The sequence below is a fragment of the Thalia democratica genome, chromosome 8 (assembly GCF_965202585.1).
Source record: "Thalia democratica chromosome 8, ktThaDemo2.hap1.1, whole genome shotgun sequence".
Classification (NCBI taxonomy): Eukaryota; Metazoa; Chordata; class Thaliacea; order Salpida; family Salpidae; genus Thalia; species Thalia democratica.
In genome coordinates, this window is record NC_139172.1 from 3,122,123 (window position 1) to 3,136,715 (window position 14,593).

Genomic DNA, 14,593 nt, shown 5'->3' on the forward strand with positions numbered 1-14,593 from the left:
TTGTGTAGAATTATTAGTTTTTAAAAGTTAAAAAAGACATTCTAAATTTTCCTATTAAGGACGAAACCGGTCTCAGTCTACCAAAAGCTTGTGGTCTGATGATCAAATTGGCACGATCAACCCTTTGTTAAACTTGGGCTAGTCTCACGGCAAACAAAAGTCCAGGCTTTTGCCCTGCATACTTTTGCCCATGTTTTTGTCAAAAGTTTTCCAAAATCTTTTTATAAGCAAACTAAATTTAATAAAAGTTAACTTAATGGTAAATAAAACATCAACAAATAAAATGCTTTTTAAAGTAAGTAAAATATTAATTTAACAGTAACTTGAGTTAGTTGCTGTAAAACACTAAATTTTGTGAAAAAATGTAAAAAGAAAAAAAATCTGTACACGCAACATTGTTCTTATAAATGTAACTTATTTTGTGTATTAATTGTTTATGTAACAAACTTAATTATGTTTTTAAATTTTTTAACAAGACAAATATTAACAATAACTAGTGATAAAAAGTAATTAAAAAATTATGGCATTCTAGATTATAAAGTTTTAGAAGAAGTTTTCTCTGATTTGTTTTTAAACTTTAACTGAAAATCTCGAGTTTTAAATTTTTGGCAAATAAATATTGGTGAAATCTGGAATTCAAAACAAATATTTGCATTTAACATATAATAGAATTAATATAGAAAAATATTTATGATATATAAGTTTTTTTGATATGTTTTTAAAATTAGTATTACAGTTTTTTTAATTTTTTTTATGCTATGTTAAAAATTTTTACTTGTATTACTAAATAACCTGTATTTTGAAAAATCTGGAATAAATTTCTAAAATAATAGACTACTTTTACTTAGAAAAAATTGCAAAACTAAAATACTGATTACTAAATTAAAGATGATTAATAAACTGAATTTCAGGTTTAATTAATATTGGTATTAAATAAATAAAAGATGGGGGACAATCAAAATATTCAGATAGAAAGCATTTTGCCCATGTTTGAGGCTGTAGCAAACCTGGGTCTGATGTCAGCTGATCAGGTGAGATTGAAGTGAAGTCCTAATGTAATTGCAATTATGATTTATATTTCTATGTAAAAACAGAGTTCAGGTCAACTAATATTTTTTGAAAACTCTGCAAACATCAAGATGTTTTAATTCCATACTATTTTGAAGTTGGTTTTATCACTTTTATAAAATGCAAAACTTTATAATTTTAAAATAGTTTAAATTATTGTTTGTAAACGCCTAATCTTTTTTAATATACTATTATTAGGTTAGAAAAGAACTTAAAAAACGCGAAAATTTTGAATACAAAATTGTGCGGAGACAAAAATCCAAAAAGTTCTTTCTAGAGTTCATCCAGTCAGACTACATATTTCTTGAAAAAATACGAAAAAGAAGAGTAGCGTTGAAATGTGATCACAAAAAGGACGAAATAGAGTATGCAGTAGTTGGTAGGATACACAAGTGAGTTTTTTATAATGAATAAAATATTGTTTTCTTACTGTAGTGCATAGGATTTTGCTGTTTTTATACATAAAAAGTTTTGATAATCAACTTTTGTTTGTTTGTATTTAAATAAAAAACATGTATTTAAACACTTGGTATTATGTATTTTATAATATTTTTTGATAACCAAGGAAAAAATAAACTATTAAATATAGTTCAGTTAACATTTTTTCATGAAGTTTAATTTGTTTGTCATTATCAATTTGTTTTCAAAGTTATGGCCGTAAGAGGTCCAATTTTTTTTACAAAAATTAACGTTTACTCTTATTTAAAAGCTAAAAGTATAAATTACAAGCAAATTTTAAAAGTATTTATAAATTTTACTAAATATTAGAGATATTGTAATTTTTGTAAAAAAGTTCCTGATAGGAATGTGCAAAAATCAAGTTGCCCTTTAATGAATTGGAAATAATAAAAATTTTGATTAAATTTATATGAAAATAATTTATTGCTGTTTTTTTTGTAAAACCATTCTTATTTTTAAGTTAAATGTGTAAAATTTTAAATTGTTGTTGTATTTATTGTGGAAACCCAGGCCGTTTTTATTATATTTTATATGAGGCAGATTTTATTTAGTTTAAAGAAAACTTTTATTTTTACTTGGCTTGTTTTATATAAAGAGTGGGCAACGTTTTAAGTCCCTTGCAAAAGTGTTTTATTACAATTTCACAAAAATTACTCAACTACACAACTCATTTTGAAAAAAATGCTTGTATTGTAACCTTATTTTACCATACCTAATGTAAGTTTTTAACCTCCCAAATATTGTACCAAATTTTTTTTTTGCTTTCATTTTAGATCAAAGGTATCCAGCTAAAGTTTCAGAATTTAGCTATTTGAGCTAATTCCAGATTCGTATTTATTTGTGTACTTTTGTGTTGGTTCTTGTTGATTTTTGTAAATTGTTATCTTATAATAAATAATATAAATATAAAGAATAATATGCTCGCTTCCAGTTCTGGTGTTTTAAAAAGTCTTCAATGCCTGTAACTTATTTTTTTTTCAAATAATTTTGTAAAGCTAGAATGTGCAAGAATGTATTTACAGTCTGTTATTACTATTAGTAGTTTATAAGAATTTTTGTAGCTATATAATGTATCCTGGAGACATTGTTGCTTAACTCAGTCTGGTCAGAAGGTTTCTTGGAATCAGACCTTCTAGACTAGTTAAGGCCATAGGGGGGGGGGGTCCAACATTTTTTTTTACAAAAATTAAATTTGGCTTTTATATGAAAGCTTTAAGTACAAACTATAAGTCAGTTTTTATAGAATTTAAAAATATCATTTAACTTTTGAGATATTTTATATTTTGTAAAAAGTTTTAAATACAAACGTATGGACCGCAAATTTTTTGGGGTCAATTTTCTTGGAAATTAAAAAATTCATAAAAATCTATCTTCTCCTTCATTTTTCAAGCAATCTTCTTCAAATTTTTAGAAAATGTTCCTTATATTAAAAGGAAAAAACGTTACTTGAGAGTTTTAATAATATAGAAAAATAAAAAATTTATCACAAAAATTAAAAAAAAAGTGTTTTTTTTTTCAAAAAAATAATATTTTTACTTAAAATTTTTTTAATTCCAAAGTAACGTTTTTTTGTTATTGTATAAAGATTAGACTGTGAAAGTTTGATGAAGATTGATTGAAAAATGTAGGAGGAGATAGATTTTAAATAAAATAGTCTTTTTTTGCTGTTTTAGTTTTCCCTTTTTATAGGGAACCTATTATGCGGCCCGACTTTGACTAGTCATATCTCAAAAAAAATTTGAATTTTTTAAAACAATAAAAAGCATCTTCAAGCTTAGAAAAAACTCTTTAAAATAAGATCAACTTGTAAAAAACATGTTTTACCCCCCCCCCCCCCCCATGGCCGACGCATTAAAATTAGCTGTTCAGTACAACTTTGGTAAGTACTTGATACTTTATTATAGATAAGACAGCTGTTCAATTTATATTTTATAAAACTATGTTTTACATAAATGGTTCTAATGTTTTTCAGTTGGTGAAAATTTGAGATATAGCCGGTTAAAGTCGGAGGTAACAATAGGTTCCTTATGGGAGGCGCAAACTAAAACGGCAAATAACTAGAAATCACTAAAATCTATCATCTCCTACGTTTTTTGAGATAAATACCTCAAATTTTTAGGAAATGTTGCTTGATATATTTAAAAAGTTATGTCGATAAGAATTTGATAAAAAATGTTAAAAAATAAAAGTTTTATCACAAAAAAACAAAAAAATAGTTTTTAGTTTTCCCATAAGGACCCTATTGTTGCCTCCGACTTTGACCGGCTATATCTCAAAAATTATTTTGAATTTTTTAATCTGTGAAAAGCATCTTGTAGCTTAGTAAAAACTATATAAACTGAAATCAAACTTCTAAAAAAGTGTTTACTCCCCTATGCCCTTAATCATTAATTTTATTATTCAACTTGTCACAATTAAAGTGTAACCAATAACAAGCAATATTGTTAACGATTTTTAATGAACCCTGGCTAGTTCTTATGATTAAAAAAGTGGTAATCCTAATTGCTAAAGATAGCTGGTAGATGATTAAGAATTGTTCTTGCGATTGTTATTAGCAGCTTATTTGTAAGTTTTAAGAAATTTCTTTTTGTAAAAAGATTCTATACATCTTTCAAATGGTCTCTTGTCATTTTAATTAAAAATGACTGATGTAAAATGTCAGTTTGTAGATATTTAAAACTAATATTAGCAGGTTACTTGTAAGTTTTAACGAATTACCTTTTCTAAAAAATTCTATTTTGTTTGTTGTGCATTTTTCAAACAATTGTTATTTATTTATTGTAACTTAGTTATCAGTTATTTTAATAATGAAATGTCAGATTGTGGAACGGCGTGCTGACGAGGTGGGGAGGCGATTTGAAAGCGTATGCGTCGTACGCGGCTTTCTGTAAAAAGTGGAAACAAAAAGGACGACTTTCCTCGTTGTGCAGAATGATAACAAGCGTGAGTTGTAAAAAGTTTATTTTGTTTTGTATCATACAGTTTAAACCATGTTTAACTAGATTGAATTTTCAATATTGTTTTTTTTTATGTATTGTATAGTTTTATCATTGTTTAACTGATTTTTAAAACTTGATAAATACCTTGTCATAATGAAATAAAAAGTTTAAAGTGCTTTAGAATGTGAAGTTATTTGAAATGAATATGATAATTTATCTTTATAGCATATTCAAGTTGAGCCGTGTACTGAAACTAGTTATTCAAAATAATTATGCCAATGTGTGTAACTCATAACATAACTCTTGTTACTAATCCTAAAATAAAGTGTTTAAAGTGCTTTAGAATGTGAAGTTATTTGAAATGAATATGATAATTTATCTTTATAGCATATTCAAGTTGAGCCGTGTACTGAAACTAGTTATTCAAAATAATTATGCCAATGTGTGTAACTCATAACATAACTCTTGTTACTTATCCTAAAATAAAGTGTTTTAATTGCTTGAGAATGTTAAGTTATTTGAAATGAATTAGATAATTTATCTTTATAGCATATTCAAGTTGAGCCGTGTACTGAAACTAGTTATTCAAAATAATTATGCCAATGTGTGTAACTCATAACATAACTCTTGTTACTAATCCTAAAATAAAGTGTTTTAATTGCTTTAGAATGTTAAGTTATTTGAAATGAATATGATAATTTATCTTTATAGCATATTCAAGTTGAGCCGTGTACTGAAACTAGTTATTCAAAATAATTATGCCAATGTGTGTAACTCATAACATAACTCTTGTTACTTATCCTAAAATAAAGTGTTTTAATTGCTTGAGAATGTTAAGTTATTTGAAATGAATTAGATAATTTATCTTTATAGCATATTCAAGTTGAGCCGTGTACTGAAACTAGTTATTCAAAATAATTATGCCAATGTGTGTAACTCATAACATAACTCTTGTTACTTATCCTAAAATAAAGTGTTTTAATTGCTTTAGAATGTTAAGTTATTTGAAATGAATTAGATAATTTATCTTTATAGCATGTTCAAGTTGAGCCGTGTACTGAAACTAGTTATTCAAAATAATTATGCCAATGTGTGTAACTCATAACATAACTCTTGTTACTTATCCTAAAATAAAAAGTTTTAATTGCTTTAGAATGTAAAGTTATCTGAAATAAATAAGATAATTTATCTTTATAGCATATTCAAGTTGAGCCGTGTACTGAAACTAGTTATTCTGAATAATTATTTAACTCATAACATCACAGATGCACGGTGACAAGAAGCACGTACACTTGCTGGCAGCCAAGTGGCAGTTCGAAGACTGCAGCTCGTTCGAAGACAGCAGGAAAACGCTGATGGTGGCTTACAAGAAGTTCGACCACGATGCAAAGGTTCTCGTTGAAATATTCCGCTTGCACGTGCTGCAGGCCGAAAAGGATTTGGTCAAAAGGAGGAATTTCGGGGAGGACGTTACTGAAGATGAATCCGAGTAAGTTGATTTTATTTTGTTTATTTATTATATTTTTAATTTTATCATAATATTCTGAGTGAGTTGATTCTCATTGTTGACTGTTTGATACGTTTGTTACTCTCAGTACGTTTTTGTTGTTAATTCATCATTTATTATCTATTTACTCACTCTTATATATGTATACTAATTTACTTCTTATATATGTATACTCATTTAATTGTAAAATAGCCATTTATTCAACTACCAGTGTTTTTACTCTCAGTTCGTTTTTGTTGTTAATTTCTACGACTAAAATTACAGGGTTGCCAAAAAAACCTTGAGTTTGAGAATTTTGAAAAACCTTGATTTAAAAACAATTTTTTGTAAAATAATGAAACTTCAATTTTTTTACAAAAAATATGTTATATTGCTAATTATTATTTTTGATCAAAAAACACATTTAGATAGTTTAACAGTATCTTTTTTATGTTTTTATACTATTAAAACCAGTTCTTTTAACTTATCCTTAACTTTATACTTAAAATAAACCCAAAAACTTTTACTTTTGAAAGCTTGTAAGAAATATGCAAATCTGAAAGAAACTCTTAGAAACTTTTGGCAACCCTGCAATTATTAAGTCTATCGCTTTTTTACAGAAACTAATATTGACCCTTGATTGAAAGCTAAAATTATATGCTGAAGAATATTTTCATACACTTTGTAAATTTTAATAAGCTTTGATATGTATTTAGTTTAACAAAAGTTACTAATTGCAAGTGTTTGGAATATTTTATTTATTACCAGTTTGTAACAGTAAAACAATGTTTTATGTCAGGTAAACAAAATTGGTATATTTAAATTTGACTCCGGGCTGAAGTTCTCCAACAAGATTGTCAATTAATAATTAAACTACGAAAGTAGTTGCTTAAAAATTGTAGTAGTATTTCAATCAAATAGTTTTTTTATACATATAATTTGGTCACTCAAAAAAAAAACAAGTTAAAAAAAAAAGCTAATAAATAAAACAAATTCAACTTTTTTTATTACCTTACCACCTTTGTTTTTTTTTAAATGACTTGTTTTTTTTCTGTTCTGTTTAAAAATATACTTTTCTAATAATATAATTATTTAAATCTGTATCTTTGTACAAAACACACTATAAATGAAAAATATTTGTTAAAAGTAAAAAAAAAATATAGAATTAAATAACTTTGAGCTGTTTTATTGTTAAGTATGAAGGAAGTTAGTATAATGGTAATATTAGAAGTTAGAAAGTTATATTTATGCATAACATGTTCAAACTAAAGTTGTTACAGTAACCTCTCGCTTATTCACGCACATTGTGTCCACAGAAAAAGTGCGTAAAGATATGAGAGATCGTAAAGAAACGAGAGCTACCAAATATACTCACTAAAATGGTTAATTTTTAATATTGCTTCTAGTTAAAAGCAGACTGGGCACTTTCCCACTTTTAACTATTTATTTACTTCATTTATAAATATGAAAACAACAGATAAATTTATACATATATTAAAAAAAAGGATTTGAATTTCTATAAAACAATAATAATACTAGTAGAAATAATTTTAATATTTTAATAATAAGTAGATTTTATCTTTATCTTTATTTATATGTGACATTTATATTCTATTCTACTTAGCAAATTCAATTTATAATTAAACATTTCTTTACAAATATAAAATGGTGTTTATTAATATTTTGCGAGACTGCTGTATTATTTTTGTGTTTTAAACTCTCATTATTTCATTATACTTTCATTATTAAACACAGTCATATTTATTTCAGAATTTTGATTTAATCTCTTATTGTTTACAAAATTTCTGATATACTAAGGTATAACTAAATGTTAATCAATTAGTCAAGGAACATAAATTTACAAAGTCTAAAGATATAAGGAGGTGAGTTAGTATTTTAAAACATATTTGAATTTAAAAATAAACATTAAACCTAATTTGTGCAATATTAGAAAAAATTAAAATTTTTATTTTCTGAATTTTATAGAATTCTGAAATGCGTAACTAAACGAGAGTGCGTAACGTCACGAGTGCGTAAAGATCCGAGAGGTTACTGTAATTTATTTCAGAAGGAATTAGTATTTTGTGCAATTTGTATTTTGAGTTTTATTTTTTTCTAGGCAACACGTTAAGCCTAAGTAATTGCTCGGTTTCTCTCAAAAATCAACAAATCAGTGTTATCATACAATCATACAGGCACGTGGAAAGAACGATGACGATATACAGGGAGGCGAGGAGCAAGCACCCCGCCAACAGCGAAATTTGCTTTGAAATGATGAACATCGCGAGCAGGTACGATAACAACGTTGCTGAGCGCATAACCGAGGAAATATGCGAGCGGATATGCGAGGACTTCTCTTCCGACCCGCAAGCTTGCTCCAAAATCGTGTGGAACAGAATGGCAAAGAAAAACAGTGAGCTTGATTGTACTCATCAATAAATTTCTTAACACATGTTTGTCGCACGCTAAGGACGTTTTTAGTTCTATTTGTAGGCTGAGGTTGACTACGGGTGTTTTTGCTTTTTGTGAAAATCTCAGAATAGCTTGGGATTTTATAATAATCTCAGGACATATTTTTTTCGAGATTTTAATGATTTTTAATTTTTATATTTTTTTTGATGAAGAACTATACTTTTATTAATTTTGAAAAAAAAAAAACTCAGGATGATTCAGGACAGGTTTTTGATTAAAGAGTGGCAAACTTGTTAAAATTTGCATGTTTAAGCTGTCTAGAAAATTCTATTGAAACCTAAATTTGACCTAAATGTGTTTTATCTTTACATGGTAAAAAAATCAAGCCTGATCATTGATATGTTTAAAAGTAAGTTTCAATCTTAAAAACAATTCAATTGTTAAAAAATCAGTAATAATAGTAAGTTTTAACGTAATTTAAATTATCTAAAATTTAAGTAACATACTCGCTACATTTAGAAAAATAATAAAACTTTATTCAAAAAATAATTTTAACTAAGTCTAATCTGTATTTATCTGGATTTGCAAATTAGGTTCTGTTCAAATGTTGTTCAAAATCACATAATTCTGGGCAGCAAAATTATTATTAAATTTTGTTGAAAGATGTATGATTATAATTAAAAAATGTATTAAAATCCTTATTAGTTTTTATTGCGTACTTTTAGCTTTAAAAGTTGCAATCAAAGTTCTCGACTTAAAAAGGAGAATGATTCAATGATAAATTTTTTAAATTTTTATCACAATACAGTGTTTCACTCGTTTTAAAAAACGAGATCTTCAGTTGTTTAAAAGCTGTAAAATTTATGTGATAACAAGTAGGAAGACAATAGGCTAAACTTGAAATAAACGAAGTTAAAAAGAAAAAAGTATAACAAAAAACTGAGTAAAATCTAATTAAAACCTATAGTTTAAAGTTACTAGCATATGATGATTTTAATGTTGTTAGGCTAAATTTAGGAAAATGCACGTTACTTAAAAATTATACAAACTTAAAACTTTAACAAATAAATAAAGAATAAACAATAAAAGATAATTATACTAACATTTAGTGGCATTGCGAAATTTGTAGATAACTAACAAAGAAAAACATCTCTTTAACTAAACCTTTAAGTTAAATTTACTCGTTTAAAAAAGTTTGGCTATTGTATTATGACGTAATTATATATTGGTTTAATTACTTGTGCAAATTAAAATAGATATTTGCTTATCAAAACGCTTTTAAGTTTTGAAATAAAGCTTCTTAAAGTATAAAGTTATATAGTTAGTAAATAAAGCTTTACAGGAGTTTTAACTCGTTCCTTTTATTTAAAGATGTTCCCCCGTCAGCGTTCGCTATTTCCATTTTTTTTATTGGAGCAGGTCCTGCAGATTCTCTGCGGTTTAGTTTTTATTAACAAACGAAACAGAACACCAACTTAATAATTTCTAACAGTAGGTGATTTATAAAAATTATCTTTTTATCATATGAACAAATTAAGTTTTTAACGTAAGTAATTTAAGTAATTATCAACAGCCACATCGTTGACCAACAGTGAGGAGAATTACGTCACGGTGCAGAGTTTGATCGACGACAAAGCTGTTGCCGAGATGCGAGAGTTTGTTGAGAAAAGCGGCAGAGACGCCATCATGGTGAAAGAGTTCATCTTCTTCCTCAAAAAACTCGCCGGCAGCCCCGTTGAAAGCTGCAAGATCAAGAGCAGGAGGCTGCAGATGCTGAAACGAGAAGTTGAAAGCACGACGGATTTCAGCGCGTTCTCCGACGAGCAAGTAGTTGAACTCGTTGAATTTCTCAACGCGGAGTTCTGCCACCAGTGCAGCTTGGAAGTGCTGAACAAGCGTGCAAGCAGCAACGCGGAAGTCTCCTTCGTCAAACTGCAGACCCTGGTGGCGCTGCAGAGCGAGGAGGCTGACAAATATTTTCACGAAGTTTCTTCCCACATGAGAAAGAGCGCCAACAACAAGGACCTGGTGGGAAGGTTCTTCCTTGTTTGGATGCAAGCTGCGATCGCGAAGTCCGATGCGAAGCTGGCGGATGATATCTGCTTCAAGCACGCAAGCTCGGAACATTACAAACCCGAATTAACTCACAAGTGCAAGCTGCTCTACCTCAAGAAGATCTGCTTGACCGAATCAGTAGATCAAGCTTTTCAGGTATTTGTTTTTAGTCATTATTACATAATTTAAAACAAGTATGCGTAAAATAGTACAAATAATTTCTTAACAGATAATAACGCGTATAAAGTGTGTTAATTTTTGTATAAATAAGTTTCAATAGTTAATGTTATTTAAATTTTAAATTTTGGTAGTAAGTTAAGGTAATATCTTTTGTGATCTTGCTGTAAAAACTAAGTACAATGAAATTTTATTAATAATATTTAAAAAACAACCATCTAAATTCACTTAAAAATAATACACAATATACTCAGGTGTACAAGCGCATGATGGAATGTTTCGCGTGCAGCGAAAAACTCCACCTGAAAGCGGTGGACATGTTCACCGTCGGCCGGTTGAACCAACGTAGCATGGACGCGGTGCACGGGTTCGGCGTGAGGAGCTACGGAGCAACTTCAGTGGACGTGTGGGTGAAGAACTGCCAGTATTTGAGGAAAACGATGAGGAGCGCTCACAACGCTTGGTTGAACGCGCAGCACGAGTTGAACAAGGACCTGGTGCAAAACTTCCTGGAAAGATCCAGCACCGAAGTTTTCAACTGTTGAATTTAGTCAATGGGTTTAGGTTAATATGTGTTTACACGTTTTGATTTAATGTATTTTAAATTGCTTTAGAACGTTAACAAAAATTTTAAATATTTTAGAAGGATTTCATGTTTTTAGACTTTTTAATTTACTCAAAAAATGCTTTATGACTAAATGATATCTAGGTAAATTGTATACTTCTATTAAAATATTTCATTTGTTTATGTATAATAAAGTATTTTTTGCTATTAAAGTTTGTTTGTAATACATCTTCTGGGTTCCATAAACCCATAAGAACAAAAAAAAACTATTAGAAACTTGTTTTTATTTTAATTTGAAATATACCTGTTTTTATATTATAAATGTATTTATGATTTCTAAAAACTTATTTAACTAATTTTAGCAATTTTTAAACAAAGGTTGCTGAAATCTTGGAAACACTTGAAATTTGACAACTTAAGCAAATAATCTATCCTAGAATTTGAGAAAATTTGTAAAAAAAACCTGTAATTTTGAACAAATATCACTAAAAATCTGGGAGTTGTAAACTATTTTTACATGTAAAGTGATGAAATTTCGATTAGATACGAAAAATATATCACATAGATATTTTTTTGTATCACTATTTTTTTAATGGTGTTTTTGGTACCAAAAATTTTGTTCTTTGAAAAAACCTAAAAGAAATTTAAAAAACCTGGATAACAAGTTTCAAAAAAATTAGCAACAATTAAGATAACTTAGTACTTATTAAGCAAGCTTAAAAAAAGTTTCAAAAACTAAACATGTTATTGTCTTCGCTTAGTAAATTGAAATTCTTGTTTATTTTTCAAAATTTCTCACACTCCACGTTTTTCTTTTTTTTTGCCTAAAATGTCCTGTTCCAGGTTTTTTGGCAGCCCAGTATTTATTAAAAAAACTATCAAGTAATATTATCTACGTATTTATGTATGTTTCTATTTATGTATGTATTTATCTATTATTCTTTTAGTTTCTCGTTTAATTTCGTGTAGTTAGCCCGTTAGTTATAAAGAGAAAAGGTTAAGATGTTACAGAATGCCATTTACTCAGAATATTTAAAACTTTGAAAATCTCAGGATATTATAAATTAAAAAAAACTCCGGTGACTCAGGCCAGATTATTTTTTTCATAAAAAAATTCAACACAGTTTTTAAATTTCTCAAAGTGTCAGGCCAGTCTTTTTAAATTTTAATGATATTTGGTTTTATTATTTTATAACGAATTTTGTTGAATATATTGATTTTGTAAAGTTAAAAATATTCTAAGAGTTCGAAAAAACTCGAATGACTCAAGACAGTTTTTTAATTTAAAGAGTGGCAACCCTAATTTTAACTTATATTCTTGAAAAAGTAAGACGATTTATATAAATAATTTTTATTCAAATAAAAAAAAATAGTTACTGCTGATTACCATTACTTTCCATTGAGTATGAACACAAAAGAGTTAATATACAAGTTCAAATTTCAAGTTCAAAAGTAGATGGATGTTGCCACACACTCAGGACAGTTTGTTATTTTGAAAAATATCAAACTCAGGCTGGTTTGTAGATTTTCGCAAAACTTCAGCCAATTAAGATTTTCTCACAAGTCTCTAGTTGTTTTTTTTATTACTTAAAGTTATTATCTTACAAATTCATTTTTTTTCATCATATAGTTTAAAAAACAACAAAAACAACACACTTAAAATATTTTATCTAGGACCTGGTGCATAAAAAAACTATTTGGTTATCGAATCGTACCACAGATACCTTTATCATCTTGTCCATGACATTAGGCAATAACTTCAGTATATAATGTTAAGTATTATCTTAATGGAAGTTTTGTAGCTTGATTACCAGATGATTATTTAACTTTTATTAATTTAACAAATTAAATGAAGTCAGCTATTTATTTAAACTTCAAAACGCTAACGTACGTTTTTTGTTCTTGTAGAAGTTTGAATATCTAATTTCTATTTAAAAACATTAGCTTTTTAATTTAAACATTTGCTAGTTTTAACAGTCTGCCACCGTTTTTATTATAAATCGAGAAAATAAAAACTTTTAGAGTTGTTCCTCCCGTTTCTTTTCTGTTTGTTTTTTCTTGTGTTATTGTTCTCAACATATTTTTGTAGATAATAAGTGAGAGTATTTATAAATTTTCAGGAGACCACTCCAGACATTGAATAGTGATCTGTAGCTAAAAGACAGCGCTCTTAATACTACTGTGTTATTTATCTACGCATACTTCTTTACTACCTAAATTGTACATAAAAATATCCCAATGATGTTGAGCAATCTATTTATAATTCTATCATGACGCATTTAAAAATTTTGCCTCAGATTTAATTTAATTAACTTTACATAAAGAAAAGAAAATGTTTTGTTAAAATTTTATTGCTAAACTTGCTATAAATTCTTTTCAGATTTGCATAGAGTAAAAACGGGCAACGCACGGCCCGCCAATTTTTACACAATGTAAGTGAAATCGCAAAAGCAAATCTGGCCTGATAATCCAAAAGTTGACGCAACGCAGGAGTTTAATTTTATTGAACGACAAGAATGTACGTTTAAATTTTTTTGGTCTTGGGACATGGTGCACGAAAAATTCTTTCGGTTAAGTAGATGATTGTCAAGTTGACAATTGATATAAAAACAAAAAAGGTTTTAGGTATCATCTAGGGGAAATTTAAAACTCACAGTAGGTATATTAAAAAAAGTTTCATAAAGTTAATACTTTGTCGAAATGGAATTAATGTTTCAGTAACTTTCGTGCTTCGAGTGAAATTAAAGTTAGCCGACTAAAATCTTTTTCCTAGAATAGCAACAATATTAATTGCTTTGCAGCATGTTATTCTGCAACACTTTAGATCAGTGGTTCTTAACCTTTTTAAAATATTACTACCAAATTTTATCCATTTTGGGAAGGTAATGACTAAATTTACCTTCAATACACAACATAAAGTTGATTTTGAGGTAAAAATACTAGATTTTTTGACTAGACTTTCAATAAATATGTTATCTATTATATCTAGTTTATTAAATGAATATTCCACTGGAAACTTTTAAGGAATTTTAAAAACTCACTAAAATTTAATCTTCAAGTTTTTCAGGAAACTTTCCATGCATTAAAGTTAATCGTATTTTAACGATTATATATACGTTTTACGACAAAAAGTATAAAAAACTGTTTTTTTATTCATTGAAGGAAAACATAGTTTTCATTAAAAATCCTACAACTTTATTTCTATATCTAAGTTATGCTTATATTACAAAGTTAGAGTACGACTGCTTAAAACTTGTAGAAGAAGATAGAATTACGATTTAAAAAAAATTGATATTTTAAACAGGTCCTTCTGTAAATTACCGAAATCTTTAAGTTTGCATCATTATAACTCAAAATTTTTAAAAACTGTAGTACACAAAAAACATAACTTTTTAACAGTTTAATTAAAATTATAATTAATTATATAAAATT

At 27.6% G+C, this 14,593-nt stretch overlaps 1 protein-coding gene across 1 annotated transcript; it reads left to right on the forward strand.

Moving 5' to 3' along the window:
- The first annotated feature begins 909 nt into the window (after positions 1–909).
- On the forward strand, positions 910–11,367 carry LOC145842534 (U3 small nucleolar RNA-associated protein 6 homolog). The gene is made up of 7 exons (XM_082949993.1): positions 910–1,031; positions 1,267–1,460; positions 4,347–4,470; positions 5,732–5,955; positions 8,148–8,365; positions 9,938–10,575; positions 10,851–11,367. The coding sequence occupies exons 1-7, from the start codon at positions 945–947 to the stop codon at positions 11,139–11,141; spliced, it is 1,776 nt and encodes a 591-aa protein (XP_082806119.1). The 5' UTR covers positions 910–944; the 3' UTR covers positions 11,142–11,367.
- Positions 11,368–14,593: the final 3,226 nt, after the last annotated feature.

Bases quoted from the DNA above. Each gene is read 5' to 3' on its own strand.
- LOC145842534 (XM_082949993.1), top strand. From the start codon at position 945: ATGGGGGACAATCAAAATATTCAGATAGAAAGCATTTTGCCCATGTTT. The intron at 1,032-1,266 runs GTGAGATTGAAG...TACTATTATTAG, and splicing joins GTCTGATGTCAGCTGATCAG to GTTAGAAAAGAACTTAAAAA. The intron at 4,471-5,731 runs GTGAGTTGTAAA...ATAACATCACAG, and splicing joins TGTGCAGAATGATAACAAGC to ATGCACGGTGACAAGAAGCA.